The sequence below is a fragment of the Paramormyrops kingsleyae genome, chromosome 5 (assembly GCF_048594095.1).
Source record: "Paramormyrops kingsleyae isolate MSU_618 chromosome 5, PKINGS_0.4, whole genome shotgun sequence".
NCBI lineage: Eukaryota > Metazoa > Chordata > Actinopteri > Osteoglossiformes > Mormyridae > Paramormyrops > Paramormyrops kingsleyae.
The window spans coordinates 4565798-4583815 of record NC_132801.1 but is presented as its reverse complement, the minus strand read 5'-3'; the positions used below and the strand labels follow the sequence as shown (position 1 = coordinate 4583815).

General features: G+C 49.2%; 2 protein-coding genes and 1 long non-coding RNA gene across 4 annotated transcripts; 1 reads left to right on the top strand and 2 right to left on the bottom strand.

Moving 5' to 3' along the window:
• Positions 1-663: 663 nt before the first annotated feature.
• On the bottom strand, positions 664-5746 carry sirt7 (sirtuin 7). The gene is made up of 10 exons (XM_023816922.2): positions 5558-5746; positions 4540-4677; positions 4335-4439; positions 4182-4252; positions 4023-4095; positions 3679-3777; positions 2844-3080; positions 2472-2552; positions 2182-2288; positions 664-2061 (listed from the first exon to the last, which is right to left on the bottom strand). Exons 1-10 carry the CDS (start codon positions 5666-5668, stop codon positions 1857-1859), a joined length of 1227 nt encoding a protein of 408 aa, XP_023672690.1. The 5' UTR covers positions 5669-5746; the 3' UTR covers positions 664-1856.
• An 826-nt stretch (positions 5747-6572) lies between these two features.
• Positions 6573-14097, bottom strand: cp110 (centriolar coiled-coil protein 110). Its single transcript, XM_023816939.2, has 9 exons — positions 13433-14097; positions 12731-12859; positions 10830-12630; positions 10487-10578; positions 9085-9201; positions 8615-8716; positions 7967-8083; positions 7490-7572; positions 6573-7015 (listed from the first exon to the last, which is right to left on the bottom strand). The coding sequence occupies exons 1-9, from the start codon at positions 13580-13582 to the stop codon at positions 6928-6930; spliced, it is 2679 nt and encodes an 892-aa protein (XP_023672707.2). The 5' UTR covers positions 13583-14097; the 3' UTR covers positions 6573-6927.
• A 1-nt stretch (position 14098) lies between these two features.
• LOC111846595 (uncharacterized) lies at positions 14099-17972 on the top strand. Of its 2 annotated transcripts, XR_002838910.2 has the most exons (4): positions 14099-14224; positions 15460-15590; positions 15663-16953; positions 17871-17972. It is a non-coding gene; the product is annotated as an uncharacterized lncRNA (long non-coding RNA). The 2 variants fall into 2 exon arrangements; XR_002838909.2 differs by having other exon boundaries at positions 15460-16953.
• The last annotated feature ends 46 nt before the right edge of the window (positions 17973-18018 follow it).

The window sequence follows — 18018 nt, the reverse complement described above, 5'->3', positions numbered from 1 at the left end:
TGTTTATAAACGGTTGCTCTCTTTAATGGACGCTTTTATGTTGATCTAAACTTGTAAATGCTGTTCATGCAGCACGCGTAAGTTGCGGTGCAAAATACTGGAGTGAAACATGTCTTTGCATAGACCATATAATAAATATATCAAATAAAATTATTATTATAATGGTTGAAAGTTCAAGTCTCTGTGTGTCTTTGCATGTTCTCCCAATGGAGTAGAATCACTCCCGGCATTCACGGGATTTGGACCAGCAACCTTCCAGTTACTGGCACAGATCCCTAGCCTCAGATCCACCACTCCGTCCACGGAAGATAGTTACACCCAAAATCCAGCTGGTGCCTCTATGGGAATCTGTTAGTCACCTCATTCTGCTCCTTGTTGATAGTCAGGCCTCTTTTATAACTGACAAATAAAAATCTAATTTCCCTTCAGCCAAATACAATACAATTTTCCTTAGCAACTGTAATTGTGATCGAATTACTAAATAGTCCTCCTGGTTTATATAATTGTTTTCTCATCCAGCTCCTCTCTATTTTGCTCTCGCACGTATTGTTGAATATTGCGGTTGATGTACTGAAGTAGTAGTGCAGGGCTTTTCCTGGGGTTCAAAGCAGCGTCACCAGTTTGTTAGACTACGTCCTGTAATGGAAGCACCCAGAAACAAAGTAAAACAAAGACTTTTATTACAATCAGCACATAAAAACCTTAAGAGGTTAGACCTGGGTCCTTGTCCATCCACCGGTCACAGTGCCTGCGGACTATACAAATAATCCAAATTATGAATACCCATTCAAACAGGATGGGGTCTACAAAATGCCAAGAGCAGCCGCGTAAGCGAGATTAGCCGAAACATTAGCGACAGAGACTGTGCAGGCAGGGGGCGACCTCGCAAACGCCAAACCCCGGCATCACAGTCCCGGATCCCCTGAGAGTACGGAGGAACATTCGCAAGTATGCGCGATCCGGACCGGTCCGCGATTTTGCCAGGAGACGGACAGGAACACTGAAGAGTTTAACAATGCATCACCCTGAAATCACTGTACGACATTCATCAGATGCTTAAATACCCTTAAACACCCTAACCCGCAAACATTAACATACATCATGCCGTTATACCGTTATTTACATGGCTGCAGAGTAGCACAGGCCTAATGCCACACTCTGAGGTATAACAGCAGATGGGAAATCTCCGGACCCACATGCTTGGGTCACAAGTCTGGACCTTTTACACCAGTGGTTCTGAACCCGATCCTTGGGGATCCCCAGATACTTCCTCACAGCTCTGAGGGCACCTGAACCAAACAATCAGGAGCTGAGAATCCCTGGTACAGGGATGGGAGGGAGCACAGGTGCGGACTGGCTGGGGATCCCCGCGGACTGGCTGGGGAAACACCGTCTTACAGCAAACCTCCAGAACCACCCTACTAGACATTTACACTCCATCACCGTGTTTCTGAATAAGGCCAAAATAGGTCAGCAGCTTAAAAAAAAAAAAACACTTTTTATATTGTTCAAGCAAACACAGAGAACCCAGTAAAACATTATATATACACCCTGCTAATTTGCACCAACTTCTGGAGATATGTAAACATTTAAACTACCAGCCATATCGCATGTTTTTAACACTTTCTTTTCACTGTTGACTTTGTGAATAGAAATATCGACCCAGTGAAGTTGCTTATTGCTCTGACTAAATACCTGAGGACAGAGTAAGGTGCAAACAGGTTAAATTCAATAAATAGTAACGTTACCCATCTACCAAACCAAAGGTCCTTTCAGACAGTTAATTAGCACCACATGAAACTGAGACTGGATCCTCAATAAATACTTTCTGGTAAAATCTGCCACGCCTGGCTCATTCAGGCTGTTGTTTTCTTCTTCTTCCTTCCCTTGGAATAACCTCGTCCGAACCATCCACCCTGGATGGGGGCTTCCGGACATGGCCCCTCGGTGCCTGTCATTCTCTCCTCCAGCCCTGTAGATGGCGATATCACTTTACGAGTGTGGCTGTTTTCTTCTCCAGGTCTCAGCGGTGTGGCCAAGCTGAAAATGGGGTCTTCTGCTCTGTTGTAGGAAAGAAACTATAAATTGTACAAAAAATGTTCAACAAACTGCCAAACAAACAGACCAAACCTCAAATAGGAGGTCGTGCTCAACCAACCCACACACAACAAAGGCTCTTACTTGACGTAGGAAGGAACCTGGATGTCCAACTCCTCCATCAGAAGACGCATGACATCGTCACACTTCCCATGGATTTTAAGGGTTGCCAGGTCATCCTTTGGTGTCCACTAAAAAAACACACGCACTTCAAATTAAACATGGCAGTATCCATGACAGAAAAAAGATGAATGACAGGAACGTCTCGTGCCTGCTGTTTCCTCAGCGACACTGACGCTCAGGATTACAGATGCAGGGCACAGATGGCTTCGCATCGCTCTGTGAGGGAGACCCTCAGGCGCACTAAAGCCTACCTGCAGGTTGACTATGTAAAGCTTCGGCCTCCTGTTGGCTGGCCTGTTCATGCACCACAGGCAGGAGTATTTCCTGAGCACCTGCGGGGGAGGGGGCGGAGGGAGAAAGGCCTGATTCGTTACTCCCCAGTCTGCATGACACACAAAGCATTCTGAGTTATTTCTATCATGCATCAGCAGCTAAGCCACCAGCTTTTATCCAAAGCTTATGTCTTTCCACAATATTTAATATCCAGATCATTTACGGTAGTTCTAGGAAGGGTATTCTGTTTGACCTTTGAATGAACTGACATCCAAAGGTCAAACAGAATGCCCTCCTAGGATTTAATGGGACCATACCCCCTGCTGGCTGGTATGTGTGGCGCATCCCACCTTGAGGCTGGAGCCCAGGCAGAGGATGACGTCGGCAGCGCTGGCGGCCCTGACGGCCCCCTCCCAGTTCAGCGGCTGCTCCAGGGTGCCGCGCTCCCCGAAATGCACGATGGTGTCACACAGCTCCCCTCCGCAGTGCCCGCAGAGCCTGGCCGTGCCGTGCCGGTGCAGAGCGGTCCGCTCCGTCACGTCGAACAGCCGGACCCACTCCCGCGCCGGGGAGCAGGAGGTGCACACCTGCGGCGGGGGAGAGCAGACGCGGGTAACCATGGCGACCGTACACATGCACCGAGAGCGTTTAATGACACACGATGGCAATGAGAGGAAGTGGGGGTTTGTGGAATAAACGCACATTTAAAAGTCACTGCTCATTGGACTTTTCCTGACGGAAAGCAGACACTGTGTGGTGCAGAATAATAGTGCGACTGCAGAAACGGATGAGGATGTAAAGGATGGTGGGAACAAACGGAATCCATCTTTTCTCTGCTCCTGAACAATCCATCCATCCACTATAGTGTGCAGGGGCGCATTGAGACTGCAGCTTGTCCCAAGCAGTAGTGGGCAGGAGAAAGGGGACAGGTGCCAAAGCATTTCACTATAACAGATTTTTTAAATATTTAATATTACAGATTAGCTGCAGAAGTCTGCAGCGCACGGTGGAAGGCAGCAATGAAAAGCGATTCCTCTGGTCTTGTTACGAAACGGGTCAGAAATGAGCCCTGGTGCCGTACGGCCTCCCGCACCATGGTAACCTGCCGGGAGGTGACCGCGGTGCTCACTATGGCAGCAGGAGACGGCAAAAAGCGCAGAGAGCCGGACGGCAGGGGCCACTCACCTCGATGAACATGTTGCCGTGGAGCTCAGACAGGACGCGTCTCGGCAGTCCGCTGCGCAGGTGCAGCCCGTCGCAGTTTTGAGACACCACATGCTGCACCTGAGACACACGCACGCAAAATACACACAAAATACACACAACATGCCTAAATCCCTGAGAAGCATATCCAAACAGATCCATAACAACGTCAAAGTCTCGGACGAGTTTCAAATCTCCCACAGCGACTCGTCCACTAGCATTCACCGTACTGAAACAGAATGTTCCAAACTTCCAAAAGTGGGCGTGTCCCAAAGGGGCTCCACCTCCATGACGGAACACTTAGCCAGCCAATCACGTGTGCTCACCAGCTTCTCCTCGTGCAGCATCCGGATGGCCATGTGTGTCAGTGTGGGCTCTGCCTCGCTCAGGTCCGACGTGCTGCCCGGGGAAAGGCGGCAGTTGGGTCACGCCTGGGAGCCCGTGTTCTGACCCGCTGCCAGGACGGCGAGTCCGGCCCCACTTACCTCACTGATTGGCCTTTCTGCAGCTGAGTCCACACGCCGTTTGGGCCTCGGTAGTCGGGGATTGAGGCCGCCTGCCACACACAGGAAAACCGCATCAGCATCTTCCATCAGACAGTTCTGACTGGACGGTTCTTATGGAATCATGGACAATACCGTGCTAATGCCCGCTCCTGTGTACACGATGAGGTTCCTGGCGCCGCGGACCGCCACCGCCAGCTGTGCCACTTTCCGCTGCAGGTCGTCCATGCCGTCAAATACCTGAAGGGACGACCCCAAAGTGACCATGCTTGACAGACGCAAGGGCCAGGGGGTACAGCTTCTGTTTTACCATCCCTGAACATCTGAAAGGCTTCCTGACCTCCTCCTGCTTCCTCTTCAGGATGTTCCGCCGCATCTGCCTCCTGCACAGCTCCCGCACAGTCTCGCTGTGCCTCTCCAACTCTGCCACATCCTCGGCCGTCCGCTCCCACTCCGACGTCTTCAGGATCCGCGACACCTGCACAGGGGGACGGGGAAAGGGGGGTGAACTTGGCCCAGGGTCTGATAGGGAGACAGACACAGACAGACAGACATACCGACACAGACAGACAGATGGAGGCAGAGGGACAAAGAGACAGACATTAAGACACAGAGATAAACAGGGACTCAGACACACAGGGATGCAGACAGACACAGATGGAGAGTCAGGGACACAGGCAGACAAACAGGGACAGAAACAGAGAGAGACACACAGAAACAGACAGATGGACAGAGACACAGACAGGGACAGACACAGACAGAGTGTCAGGGACACAGACAGGGACAGAGACAGACACAGACAAAGCGTCAAAGACAAAGACAGAGACAGACAATGTCAGGGACACAGACAGGGACAGAGACATACAAGGACACAGACAGGTATGGAAACAGACAGGGGCACAGGGACATAGTGACACAGGGACACAGACAGAAAGTGACAAAGGTACAGGCAGAAAGACACAGACAGACAGACAGGGATACCGACAGAGAGACAGACAGGGATACCGACAGAGAGACAGACAGGGATACCGACAGAGAGACAGACAGGGATACCGACAGAGAGACAGACAGGGATACCGACAGAGAGACAGACACTGCCCTATTCAGCACTGCTCTAGCTGCTTAATTAACATGATTGAGTGGAAGTACAGGTCCCACTTGCTTTCCATTTGGCCCAGTATCAGCGCCGTCTGCCGTACTGAGACACTGCAGTGTTACCCCGATGAAACCTCTACTTTATTTTTAGCAGTAATATACTCCACGGGAAGGAGACCCGCGACGCAGATCATAAAAGGAGCTGTGGATGATCGCCTTAAAACACGCCGCCCCGGCGCCGGTGCCCCGCTCCCCGACCTCACCAGCTTCAGCGTCCTCCGCTGGTCCTCCCGTTGCAGGATCTTAGCCCTCTCCTGCGCCTTCCTCTTGGCTCTGGACGAGAAGCTGCTCCCCGCAGACGACGAGTCCTCCATTCTTCCTGTTTGGGGACCGACGAGCACCGCGCACCGGCGTACGCGCAGCCGCAGTGCCGCTGTCTGTTCGAACGGCGCCCTCTGGTGGCTGTGAATCGGTGCGCTGGCTTGTGCGCAGACGCGAGGCCTCCCTGCATTTGGACAGACAGTGCCCCCTATCGATCTGAATCGGCGCGGTCACGCTGTCCTTCCTCGCGTGCGCGGCGAAATTAAGCTAATTCGGTGTCTGGCAGGACTGACGTTTAGAAACTTCTTCCAGGGGCAGAACATCGTTGTCTGGTCTCTGATTAGGTGTCTATTCTTCCTTTTCCTGTATTGTTCGGAAGTGATGAAGTTGGTTGGGCTCTTTTGTTGTGTTTTGTTATTGTTACAAGGAGCGCGACACTTCTCACCTGCAGATATTGAACAGGATTGATTCCGGTTGATTTCACACCGCAGTGGTACTATGGAAGGATCCATTTCGTGATTCAAACATGAATAGGTTCATCGTGCTAGTTATTTTTCTTTAAATCATTCTGAAATACAAGCGGGCTGCGCATGAAACAATGAGGTTGCTGTGGATTTATGGGTAAGCAGAAAATGGTAATTGAGTGGAAGTTTAAGTACTTTCGCACTCATCGATTACTCTAGACACTAGAAGTGCACAGGCCAAGCAGTACTCATGCTGCTTTAGTTAATCTGAGGAATGTGGTCCAAACTGCAGTCTCAGGACACCCACAGCTGTACCCCTGACCTGGACACCCACCTGACAGTGATCCTGACCGGAGCCCAGCAAAGGTCAAAACATGAAAATGTTTCTCTTTCAGCTACTCCAGTGAAAAGTTAGCTTTGAGTAAATGTGAATTCCTGATCACTGGGCTTCATTACCGCATACAGAAAGAAACTAAAGCACACACACACAATATAAAGACAAAGTTTTATTACTGAACACTTAAATATAAAAAAAATATTAAAAAGTAAATGCAGAAAATAATTTATCCGTCATATATTAGAAAGGTTCCAATTTTTGCAACAGATGAAAAAAAACTACTAATACATTAATATACACACAAAAACATTTTAGAAAGCGCATTTTTTAAAAAGTAACAAAAAGTTAAAAATAGTAAAATAAATGAAGCCCATATGATTAATAATGTGGCTTGGAGTCACTGTTTGTCACGGTCAGCTGTGGCACGAGAGGTCATGGCGCCCCCTGCTGGGGACACCAAAACTAGCATATTAGCATGTCCTGCTGCACTTTCAGCCAGACGGCTGCAGGTTCACCGTGGCCTGGGGCGCTGAGAGGCCCGTCTGCAGCCAGCCTTCACACCAGCCAGCCGCGGTCTCTCGACTGCCATTTTGTGTAGCCTGTGGGGAATGAACGTGAAGTTCGGGAGTTTTTAACTTTACATATTTATACAGCTGGCCATTCCACTGCAGTCAGGCAGATTAAGTGTCACGCTAAAGGCTACTAGAGCAGGCTGCCCCCGGGAACTGAAATGGAAAATGTAGGTTGTGAGTCGATGCCCTTAACTAAAAGAGGACCAGCTTGGAGCCTGGAGCCTCAGTCCCAGGCTACAGAGCAGTCAGACGGTGACGAATGTCCCGTGCATTATAACGTGTTACTTTCTGCCACGCAGCTGATGATCGATCTCCAGCTGGGACAGCAAACCACTCCAAATCGTTTCTGCTCACAGAGGAGGACAGCAGAGCACTAAGTTTGCCCCACAGAGCCATGATTAACGAGGCAGGCTGCGGGAAAATGCGCTCACACTGACAAAGATGTAGAGAAATAAAATCCTGCCTGCTGCTGGTTTTACCAAAAGACCGAACTACACTCACGCTGAGCTCCTCCTCCTCTCCAGGGACCTCCTGGTAGCCGCAGACAGGGAGGCCCCTCCTTTACCACGCTCTTGTCCATTTTCCTTAAAGGCCAAAGGGAATGTCACTGATTTAGCACAACAGTAGTAACCGAATTAAAGGCATGAACGGAGCAGAGAAGCTTCCGGAACACTGGGCATTTCCCAGATAGCCACCAGGGAGCTTGAAGCTGCCGGGGAAGTGTGAGCAGCACTGGCATTATGGACAAAGACTTCTAGGGGAACCTGAATGTATGTTTTTGGATGAAAACCTCTGCTTAGCAACTTAAAAGTGGGTTTCTGGTACCACCTAGTGGTGGAAAAGATAAATGCAGCCACCCAGAAACATACATTTATTCATCATTATTTCAGTGCAAAGTTTTCAATTGGAGAGCTGTCAGAGATCCAGGACGCGAGCGAGACCCATCCCCCTCCCACCCCCCGATCCCCAGTGCTTTACCCGACGTCTCAGCTCCCTCTCCCAGACCAGCGCCCGATCCCAGGAGATGATCTGCATCCGCTCCGCTGCTGAGGAGCTGAAGAAGACGTCGTAGATCTCATAGCGAGCGGAGCGCAGCTGGGGAGGAGGAGGGACAGATTCATTTTGTCATAATAAACTTATTATTACATCTTAGTGCATTTGTGTAATACAGCACACCAGCGACTCCACGCAGCACAGAGCAGCGGATCACAGCCCCAGTCCTGACAGCCACAGCTGACCATTTCATTCGTCTCTGAGTGACATCGCTGGAAATCACTGGAATTTACATTTATTTAGCAAATGCTTTTATCCAAAGCAGGGTCAGACAGCCGCTGGAGCAAAAGGAGGATAAGGGCCTCGTTCAGGGGCCCAAATGTGAAATAAATGTGCTGATGCTGGGATTTGAACCAGCGACCTTCCGACCAAAGACACAGCGTCCTCACCCGCTGAGCCACACGCCGGCCTCCAGCACGCAACCCCATCCGGCCTGTGGCTCGACAACTGCTGACTCGTACCTCTGGTGTGGCTGTAACCAAGTCAGGTTTGGTGCCGCTTTACCGTGAGTCACACCTTGACCAGGAAATCGGGGGTATTACAGAAAGGGGGAGGGGGGGGGGGCTGTGGTACCTGCAGTAAGACCCGCTTCTGTAACTCCAGGTCCTGTTCGCTATCAAACTCCTCTGTTTCTGCTGTCCGGGGCTGGAACGCCAACAGGAAGTGCCGAGAGTCCTGTGGTGGATTCGGGAGATTTCAGTAAATCCGCCGGAGTGGCCATTACTGCCAAAGTGACGAGGCACAGAGTGCGTTTTAAAAAATAAAAAAAAAAAGCCTTTTCCCAAAAGGGCCGCGGGAGCTGATGATGACATCGCTGTCAAATGCGAAAGCTAAATTAGGCAGACACAAAGATAACTAGGAACCTGGCACGGTTTATCGGTCAATCCAGCAGCCAATCATTACATGCGCTTCATCATCCGCGCAGGGAAATTAGTAGCGCAGATTAATAGCACCGGCGACAGGCAATAAAAATGTAAATGGGGCTGAGTTGCGCTCATATCCCTGGCAGCCGGCACGGCGCCGCCGAGGTCACACAAGGTCACCTTGACGGTGCGCACCAGCCGGGCGACGTGCTCCGTGCGCAGCAGCCGCCGAGCGAGGTAGCCCTTGACGGCTGCGGCCACAAGGGGGCGCCAAGGAGAGCTGAGGCGGCAGGATATCTGTGGGGCAGGAAAAGACGAGTCAGACTGGTCTGGTGCCATGTGCACGGCAGGAGTGAGAGACAGCTGGGGCAGCAGCCCTGATCGCGAGGCATCAAGCCCCACCCACTGCCCTTAAACACAGTGTGGTTATAGGGAAAAACAAGGCTTAGAAACCTGGGGGGCGGGACTGCCAATCACTGCCAGGTTTAAACCAATCATTACCAATAAAATAAGCTGCCAGTATCAGCCACAGCGGGTTTCAAAGCCACGCCCCTCCCACCTCGTCGCTCTGCGGCGGTGGAGAGGAAATGTCTATGACAAGGTTACTCATCCTCCCCCTGTTAGACACTCAATATGCCCCAATCGATGTGCCCAGCGGGTCAGAGGACCAGGCCGCCTACGAGTTCCCGCTTATCTCTCCAGTACACTGGCAGCATTTTTAGGGCAAAAGAGACAGACCTAATTAGAGCTGTTAACCCAGACAATGGGAGAGAGCAGAACACACACACTTATTTAAGAGAAAGAAGAAAAACAGGAAAACAAGTAAAACGACAAGGGAACAAAAATACATGTGAACCCAAATCATGCACTGCGGGGGACCCGAGGACAGGGACACCCGGGGGCCCAGAGGTCGGCACACCCCCCCCATCGTGGAGACAGATGCCGGAGGCACTGGAAGCGGGCGCCGATCCTCTGTTTGGTGATGGGGGAGGGCAAGCCGAAAGACTTAACGCAGACACTCACGAATTAAACAAATTACACGCTCATTCTCCCAGTCAATTTTGCTGCCTAGTATGGCAACGCCAAGTCCACATCAGGGCCAGACTCCTGACGCGTCGATGGCAACAAGGGGGGAAAGAGCCTCCGTTTATAAAACAACTTCTGTTAATTATAGCTTTGTTAGCTGCATATATTAGAGGCTATAATTAATGGCGCAGGAACATTACCACAAGTACGACTCAAGGAGTAACATACGCCAGTAGGGCGCCCTTGGGAGAATGAGTCAGTGTAGGTTCACTTAGCCTATAGTGTTGTAGTTTAACACTATGGCTTCTTCAAGACTCATAAAACAAACAACATCAAAGCACTACAGCTAATTAAACCAATCATGCGAGGTTCATGCTGCTTCGCCGATTGCTGAATCCAAGGAGGTCAGCAGCCCGATTCCCCCTTTTACATCACAGGTCCCTTTAATCTCCGCCTGGTCACGGCTGCAGGCCCAATGGGAACGAAGCAGGGAGCTCCGCTCTGGTTTTGTGGCCGCGACCCCTGGCCCAGGTGCCGCCCCGCCCCCGTCTCTCACCTGCAGCTGCTCCCTCTCCTGCTCCTTAATTGGGGCCTCCACAAGCAGCTGGGTCTCCTTCGGCAGGAACCGTGCCGAAGTACCGGTCCTCACTGCGAAGACGCCCAAACACACAGGGTGAACTTCCCCGGAGAAGAACAGGCCCCACACACCCACACACAAGGCTCTTTATCCAGCTGGAAAAATCTTTGCTTGCTTGCAAGACAAGTCTGCTCATCAGGGGGTGACACAATATGGAGGTATTTGCGTGTAACTTCCAAAACAGGATGAGTACAGTGTTCTAAGGCAGCCTCCTACGCATGTCCTGCAGGCCAGAGTTAGGTGCACACCGTGGGCTTGTTACCTTTGGGGGTGCTGGAACGCGGCCCTCCCCAAGCTGCGCTGTGTGACGCCGGCGGTGTCCTGGGGGACTTCGTTTCCGCGGTGCACATGAGGAGTCTGCGTTTGGCTCGCGTCCCCGGACCTTGGCCCGCAGGCGAGCCCTGGTTCTGTGTCCGCGCCCCCGTCTCCTCACCCCACTGCCACAGGTTGGACGGCGTTTCCACGTCGTATGACCGATCGCTTGGGAAGCGGGAGTTGTCCGGCAGGGGCCGGTTGCTAGTGTCGGCCAGGACGGGACTCCTACGTGGCACCGCCACAGCGTCCCGGAACATCTCCGGCACTCGCATCTTCTGGGAGATGGATGTGATCTGACGTTTGGGCTGCCGATGCTCGGTCAGGCCCAGCAGGTCCCTGGGCGGTACCGCCCGCTCACCCGTGAGGTGGCTCCCATTAGCCCATGTTTGGCAAGTCGAACCTTCATCCAGGGTGGACTCCAAGTCAGTGATGAGGGCCTGCAGGCGGGACAGATTCATCTCCAGCTGGCTGATCTGCACAGCCTGGTTCACACCATCTTTTGTGTGACGCGACAGCCCAGCGTTGTCACTGACACTCAGGGTGGTGTGAGCAATGGGACCTCGGCCCTTTCCACAATGGACAGGACTCAAGCACAGCTGGGGAGTTGGAAATGTTGTAAACTTCTTACTGGTTGGCACTTGATTTGGCACGGTGCCATCAATCTTTGGCCCCTCACCGAGACCACAGGGCTCTGCGGAGGAGGACGTAGTGGGGAGGGGCTTTGATTGATCACTTGCTGGATCATCCCTGGCCATAGACCGCGTCAGATTATCTCCGACTAAGTCGTCAGGTTCAGGTGACTCCGAAGACAGAGCAGAAACTGCAGAAAGGGTGGCCACTCCCATATTTTTGGGGACATTCACTCGTCCGCAATCAAACACCTTTTCACTGCTTTCCAGGTTTGTCCCAACAGAGGACTGGACCTCTGGGGTTTCTGACAGAGTCTGGACCGGTGGCTGTTCCGCCACACTTACAGAAAATGGGTCAAACTGTGAAAATCGAACTTTGGCATGATTGGCTCTTCTCTCTTTACTTTTCCTGAGCTCATTTTTCTCCACTAGGGGGACCTCATTGTTCTCTTTGTCAGAAAGGTTCTGGGCCTCGTCCGTCTCCTGGGACCGATTCTTTGCCATCCTCAGCAGCCGCTGCCGCTGCCGGTACTCTTGGGACTGCTTCAAAAGATTCTGAAGGCTCATACGATACGGCACCTCGCACACACCAGGGTCTTCTGGTCCAGAACGAGCAGTGTCCAGATTGACCTCAGATGCCAGTGCAAACTCTTTCACTGTTCCTGTGCCTTCAGCCAAGCAGTCAGTGTCAAGCGGGATGAAACTCTCCCGGCTCCCTGCCTGACGTCCCTCCTTGCTTAGTTGGACAGCCTCCATTGCAGCAGCCGTATGGCTGGCGGCTTCCGTATTGTCGGAAGTGATGTAACCAGATGACAGAGAGTGCTGGCCGGTTTGGCACCGAGTCTCTGCGGTCTGATGTACGTCAGAACCGTGCACAAGCGCACAGCGGGTGTCAGGGACCAGAGACATCCTGTCGGTAAGGTCTGGACTGTCGGCAGCATCCAGAGTCACGGAAGAAATGGATGTCAGATGATGAAATGAGAACTCATCCCGTTTCCCATCATGCACCGGTTTAGCCGTGGAACACAAAGGCGGAGGAAAATCCCAGGTGGCTCTTCCTGTCCCAACAACGTCTGGCTCATTTTGAATGAACTCCTGAAGTGTTAGTGCCATCCTCAGCTGATGGAAGAAGCACCATAAAGGTATCACACCCAAAGCACAACATTAAGACAAGCAGTCAGCGATCCATCAAGCTGACAGGTGTGGTAAAGCCATCTACCTGCACACTGTCGAGGAGGGTCTGCACCTGGGACACCCTGGAGTCCGGTTGTGCTTCACCCCTCTGTCTCTGCAGCCTTGCGGCTTCCCCTCTGTACCCCCGCATTAGCTCCCTCTGCTGCTCGGTGAGCTAAAGAAACAATACAGGGGCAAACAGACCACACAATGACCCATCGATGGGCAGCCAATACAAGACCACCACTGGACCTCAGAAAAGGTATAACTATGTCCAGCAAAGACCTCATGGATGTGACAGCATGGAGTTGCTGAACACCTTTACTGTGGAGCTGGGGGGTGTGAGGTTAAGAGAGTGGTATACAAAATCTTTATGGGAACAAACAAGGTTAATCTTAATGACTATATTCCTCCCAAAGAAAAAGGAAACGATCTGGAAATCAGTCAGCAACTGAAAATAATTAAGTCTTGAAATTTAAACTTAACGGCGTTTGGTGGCTGTGGTTTCCAGCTTTGGTCAGCTGGCTGTCGTGAGAGTTTAGGTTCGAGATAACTCTGCACACATATGCACACGCGCTTACATGCATGTATTACCTTATCAATAGCCGGTTTGCAAACTATGCGAACGCTTTTGATGTAGCTAATTTCGGGTTATAATTGAGTCATATGGATATGCCCTAAGATGTCTCGTGTAAGCGCTGAGTGCCGGCAGATGCGCGCGAGCTGGCAGGCCCGCCGTAATACGTACCAGAGGCGGAAGGACGGCGACGCCGTGAAACCTGATGCAAGAGGAACCGCCGCCTACCGGCCGCCCGGCGGAGCGCGCGATGCCCCGCTCGCCGGCCGCCTCCACCAGCAGCGCCAAGCGGTGCCTCGCGAATGTCTCATACTCCTCCATTCCACGCGCTTAGCTTAGCTAACGCAGTTAGCCTACTAGCTGCCCACTCGGCCCTTCCTGATATTGCCTTTACGCCATACGTTTTCAGTATCTCCTTTAAAATAAAACATCATCCACATAAAAATATCAATAAATATAGATATTTAGCTATTTGGCTAACTAACTAGGCACTACATGGCTAAATAGTTATAAGCTTTCTCCGTCTGTCATGTTTGATAAGTGGCTCTATAGTCAAGCGTAATTCAGCGTAAACATAACAAAACCACACCGATCCGTCTGTGAGGCGCTCCGCTAGCCGTAAAGCTAACTAACAGCAGGAGGCTAGCCAAAAATAACCAGCGGTCAACACTCTGCCTAGGCTATAGTCTATGGCTGATAATACAGAAGCAGTTAATTAACTTTTTGCACTAATAAAAGTGCGATGTCCAACAAAAGAAAAGAAAATACCCAATTCCTAACTACAGAAACCATGCGCGGAGTTGCCTTATTGTTTACGTTTTACCCGCTTCCTCCGGAGTCTGACAGTTTGAAAGCCAGCGGGGCTGCGCTGTTTCCTGGTCTGGATTTGTAAAGACGGAGCTGGACTCGCTGGAATGCGACATCCAAAGGCGATGTTAAGCAAAAAAAGAGAAAAGAACAAAGGTATTAGTGAAGAAGTTTCGGTTTCACAAATATAACTGCATAACATATGTCTGGAATTATCAGGTGGCTGAAGTGTAAGTTATTTTGGTTATAGTCCACCGCAATCTTTACCTCATACTGAAAGGAGAAAAAAACCGACCTACAAATGCTGGTTAAAAATGAAAGTACCGCCATCTATAGACATAAATCACCTGTAGTTTTCCTTTTCAACGACCTGTTGTCATCTGTATTACACGGTAGGCAACTGTAACTGAATTATGGTCAGACAAACCCACAGATGTGGGAGAAAATATAGTACCGTCATCTGTGTATAAATGATCCTTAGCTCTTTGTTGTTCCCAAGAGTTTGCATTTCAGGAATAACATAGTTTTGTATGTCCTGGTCTCATCTGTACATTAACCCTGTACACAAAAAAAATACACAGAAATGAAGTGTATTGTATTATAGGTAATTCTTTGTCTGAACGATAATCTCAAACACTGCCCACATTATTAGAATAGCAACTTGGAAAAAAGACATGAAAGCAGGTAACCCTGTCTAGCAGGATAAACATCTTAGCTTATATGGAAACATAAGACACTATGTTTATGACGTCTTCACAGACAGCTAGTTAAGATGGGCATAGTATGAAAGCCTTTGAAAGGGTGTTTCTGAAAAACCTCAGACCCCATGTGGTGTAGGACAGGGGTGGCCACTCTTATCCGCAAAGGGCCAGGGGTGGCCACTCTTATCTGCAAAGGGCCAGGGGTGGCCACTCTTATCCGCAAAGGGCCGGTGTGTGTGCAGGTTTTTGGGATAACTGTCTGGTCAGCTGTTCAAACCCAGGTGTGAGGACTCTTCAGCCAATCAGTCCTCTAATTAGTAATCTAATTAGGGAGTTGCAGCGAAAAACCCACACACAGCGGCTCTTTGCGGATAAGATTGGCCATCCCTAGTGTAGGAGAAAGCCCTGTACCTACTCCATGGAGCATAGTCAAATCTGAACAAGCAAGGCAACATTGGGAGAGTCTTTCTTGATTTGCCCAGTGTGTTTAATGCCATCCAGACCCGTGTGCAGGGTGAGACCTTCAGAAGGATGTCGCTGGATGATGGCTTGATAGCCTGGATGACAATCTCACGTGCAGACCTCAGATTGTCTGCCCCATAACTGCACATTTGATGTGGTACTGTACTGCACAGGAGCACCCCAAGGTACAGTGCCCCTACCTGTTTCTGCTCACCCTCTATACCACAGACTTCCAATGCAACTTGGCTCATGCCACCTCCATAAGTTCTTCAGTTGGGGGATGCATCAGTGAAGGGAGGGAAGAGGAGTAGAGAAGTCTGGTGGAGAGCTTCATTGGAAGAAGAAACGCCTAGCTTAATGTCAGTAAGATCAAGAAGTTGATCGTGTACTTCAGGCGAATCGGGGAACCACTGACGGCTCTCATCATCCAGGGTGAGACTGTGGAGATGGTTCAGTGCCATAAGTACTTTGAAGTTTGCACATCAGCAACAGACCGGACTGGAGCAACAGCACAGATGGACTCTACAGGAAAGGGTAGAGTAAGGGTAGAGTAAACTGTTCTTCCTGAGGAGACTCAAGTTCTTTGGTGTGTGCAGCAAACTGCTGCACATGTTCTTCCAATCTGTTCTTTGCTGCTGTTTGCAGGAAGGCTGGACAAGTTGATTTAGAAAGCCAGCTCTATCACAGGGCTGAGGGTGGACACACCCAGAAGGGTGGTATCCAAACTACTCTCACTGAGATGAGAGGCCCGTTCAGCCTTAAGCTCAGCTCCCCAGGGTGCAAACGCATACGTTTCACACGCTGTTTTGCACCCAGAGGCATTCAGCTATTCGCTGCCCCCTCTTCCAGCAGCTCAGACACCAGCCAGTTAGAAGGAATTTCACAAACCCTCCATCTGTATTACTAACTGTATCTGCACCCCACCCTGGATATTTGTCTTCTGTTCACATCATTGCTGCCTGTTGGCATCATATTACCAGTGTACATTGCACTGTTACATACGGCGCTCATAGAAAGTGTTGGGACGCTTGCTTAATTCTGTAACAATGTTGCAACTTTACTGGTTTCATAACAAGTCCATTGACAAACAATGTTTAACATCTGCACATATCTTTCACAGACATTTTCTTTTAAGTGTTTTAAGTTCTTTTCTTTTAAGTGACCCATTCAGTTCTTTTCTTACCCATTTTGTTATTATTTGCAATTGCATCGGCTCCCAAATGGACAGTAAACACTAATGTTTAGTATTTTATGTTATTGCAATGGTGTTTCTAATTAAAAAGCAGCCATTGACACTGCAAGAACTGTAATGTGGGTTTCAATTTATTACTACTTGAAAATAATGTTTTACTTAAAACTACTGATTGTTTCTAATGTAATATTTTTTTTGTAAACAAAAGAATAAAATAATGATTTTGTTTTAAAATCAATAAATTTGCTATATTTGTACTGAAATAAGCAAACGTCCTAAGACTTTCTGTGAGTTCTGTACATTGCCCGCATTTTTTTGCCAGTTGACTTGTATGGTCTGTTTGTACCGTTTGCTTTTATTTGTTATATACCTTCCATTCGTATATCTCTTGCTTATGTACTGTAAACACAGTGTATACTGCAGATTCTTTATGCAATGTATACATTCCTGATCTTATTTATTCTGTTTTACCATTTTTTAATCTATATATTCTTGTCGCTGGACTGAGGAGATTTCCCGCCAGGGGATCAGTAAGTGTCTATCGCCATAATTTCTTTGTCTGACTGCATAACAAAACAGTGCATTTTAACCTAGACCCAAATAGGTCTACTAATATGTGTATTAAATGTTTAAACATGAGATAAGGTCACTTACATATAATATTTTGTAATATATTAGATATCAGATAAGATTCTAAATACAAATAAATAATAGCCCATAAACAATATTAATAATATTTAATAATGGCAAACAAAGGGAATTTTTAGAAGGCGGCATAATTAAATGACAAAGGTGGTAAACTTGGCGACGGGATGGAGGAGATAAATTTTGTTGTTGTGTGGGGGCTGAAAGAACTGGGCCACATACCTGCTTCAGGAGCTGGTAAAATGACAAATGTTACAATAAGTTGGCTTGTCCCAGATTACCCACTAACTCAGGCCAACAGGACTAACCATGCTTATCACATCTTTTAGGCCAAAGACATTGTCACGGTATTGGCCGGGAATAAGACGGAATAGGCGTACAGATGTTCCCTCCGCCCCCCCAGCTCTCCTGAGATCTGTGGCTTTGTGTTGTTTGGCAGAAAATGGCGCGTGTGAATGGGAGGGTCACAGCATTACCACAGTGCTTTGAGGGGAATAGCGCTTAAATGCCAGAGTAAAGGCAACCTTTACCCTTCAGAAAGCCAGAAGGCATTAGCAAACATATAACTGCATTACTGGGTTGTGTGTCAAATTGAAAATTAGCATTTTTTTGTGACCATGACAACTTATCCCCTTTTCAGTCCACAACTTGGAGATGTATCCAAGTAGAAGAGCCAGAATAATGGCAGTAAGTCACATTTAGGTGGTACTATGTTGCTGATCTGTCACTGAACTTAAGTATTGAACCCTATGTGAAGTTAATTAGACTTTTCATTTATTTTCTGGACATTTTGCATATATAGCACACGGTTATCCAAAGACGGTCAGCCAGTTCCTGAAGCAATTGGGAGTTAAGGAGCCTGTTCAGGGTGACATCACTCTGCCAACTGCAGGATTCGAACCAGGATTCGACTGACAGGTACTGCATCCTAACCCACCGAAGCACACACT

What these genes read in the sequence shown, in the direction of transcription:
- sirt7 (XM_023816922.2), bottom strand. Translation starts at nt 5,668, where the DNA reads ATGGAGGACTCGTCGTCTGCGGGGAGCAGCTTCTCGTCCAGAGCCAAG. An exon ending in AGCGGAGGACGCTGAAGCTG is followed by an intron (nt 4,678 to 5,557) that starts GTGAGGTCGGGG and finishes CCCCCTGTGCAG; the next exon opens with GTGTCGCGGATCCTGAAGAC. An exon ending in CAGGTTCCTTCCTACGTCAA is followed by an intron (nt 2,062 to 2,181) that starts GTAAGAGCCTTT and finishes TTCCTACAACAG; the next exon opens with AGCAGAAGACCCCATTTTCA.
- cp110 (XM_023816939.2), bottom strand. Translation starts at nt 13,582, where the DNA reads ATGGAGGAGTATGAGACATTCGCGAGGCACCGCTTGGCGCTGCTGGTG. An exon ending in AGGAGAGGGAGCAGCTGCAG is followed by an intron (nt 9,202 to 10,486) that starts GTGAGAGACGGG and finishes CCTGCCCCACAG; the next exon opens with ATATCCTGCCGCCTCAGCTC. An exon ending in AGAAGCGGGTCTTACTGCAG is followed by an intron (nt 8,084 to 8,614) that starts GTACCACAGCCC and finishes CCTCCTCCCCAG; the next exon opens with CTGCGCTCCGCTCGCTATGA.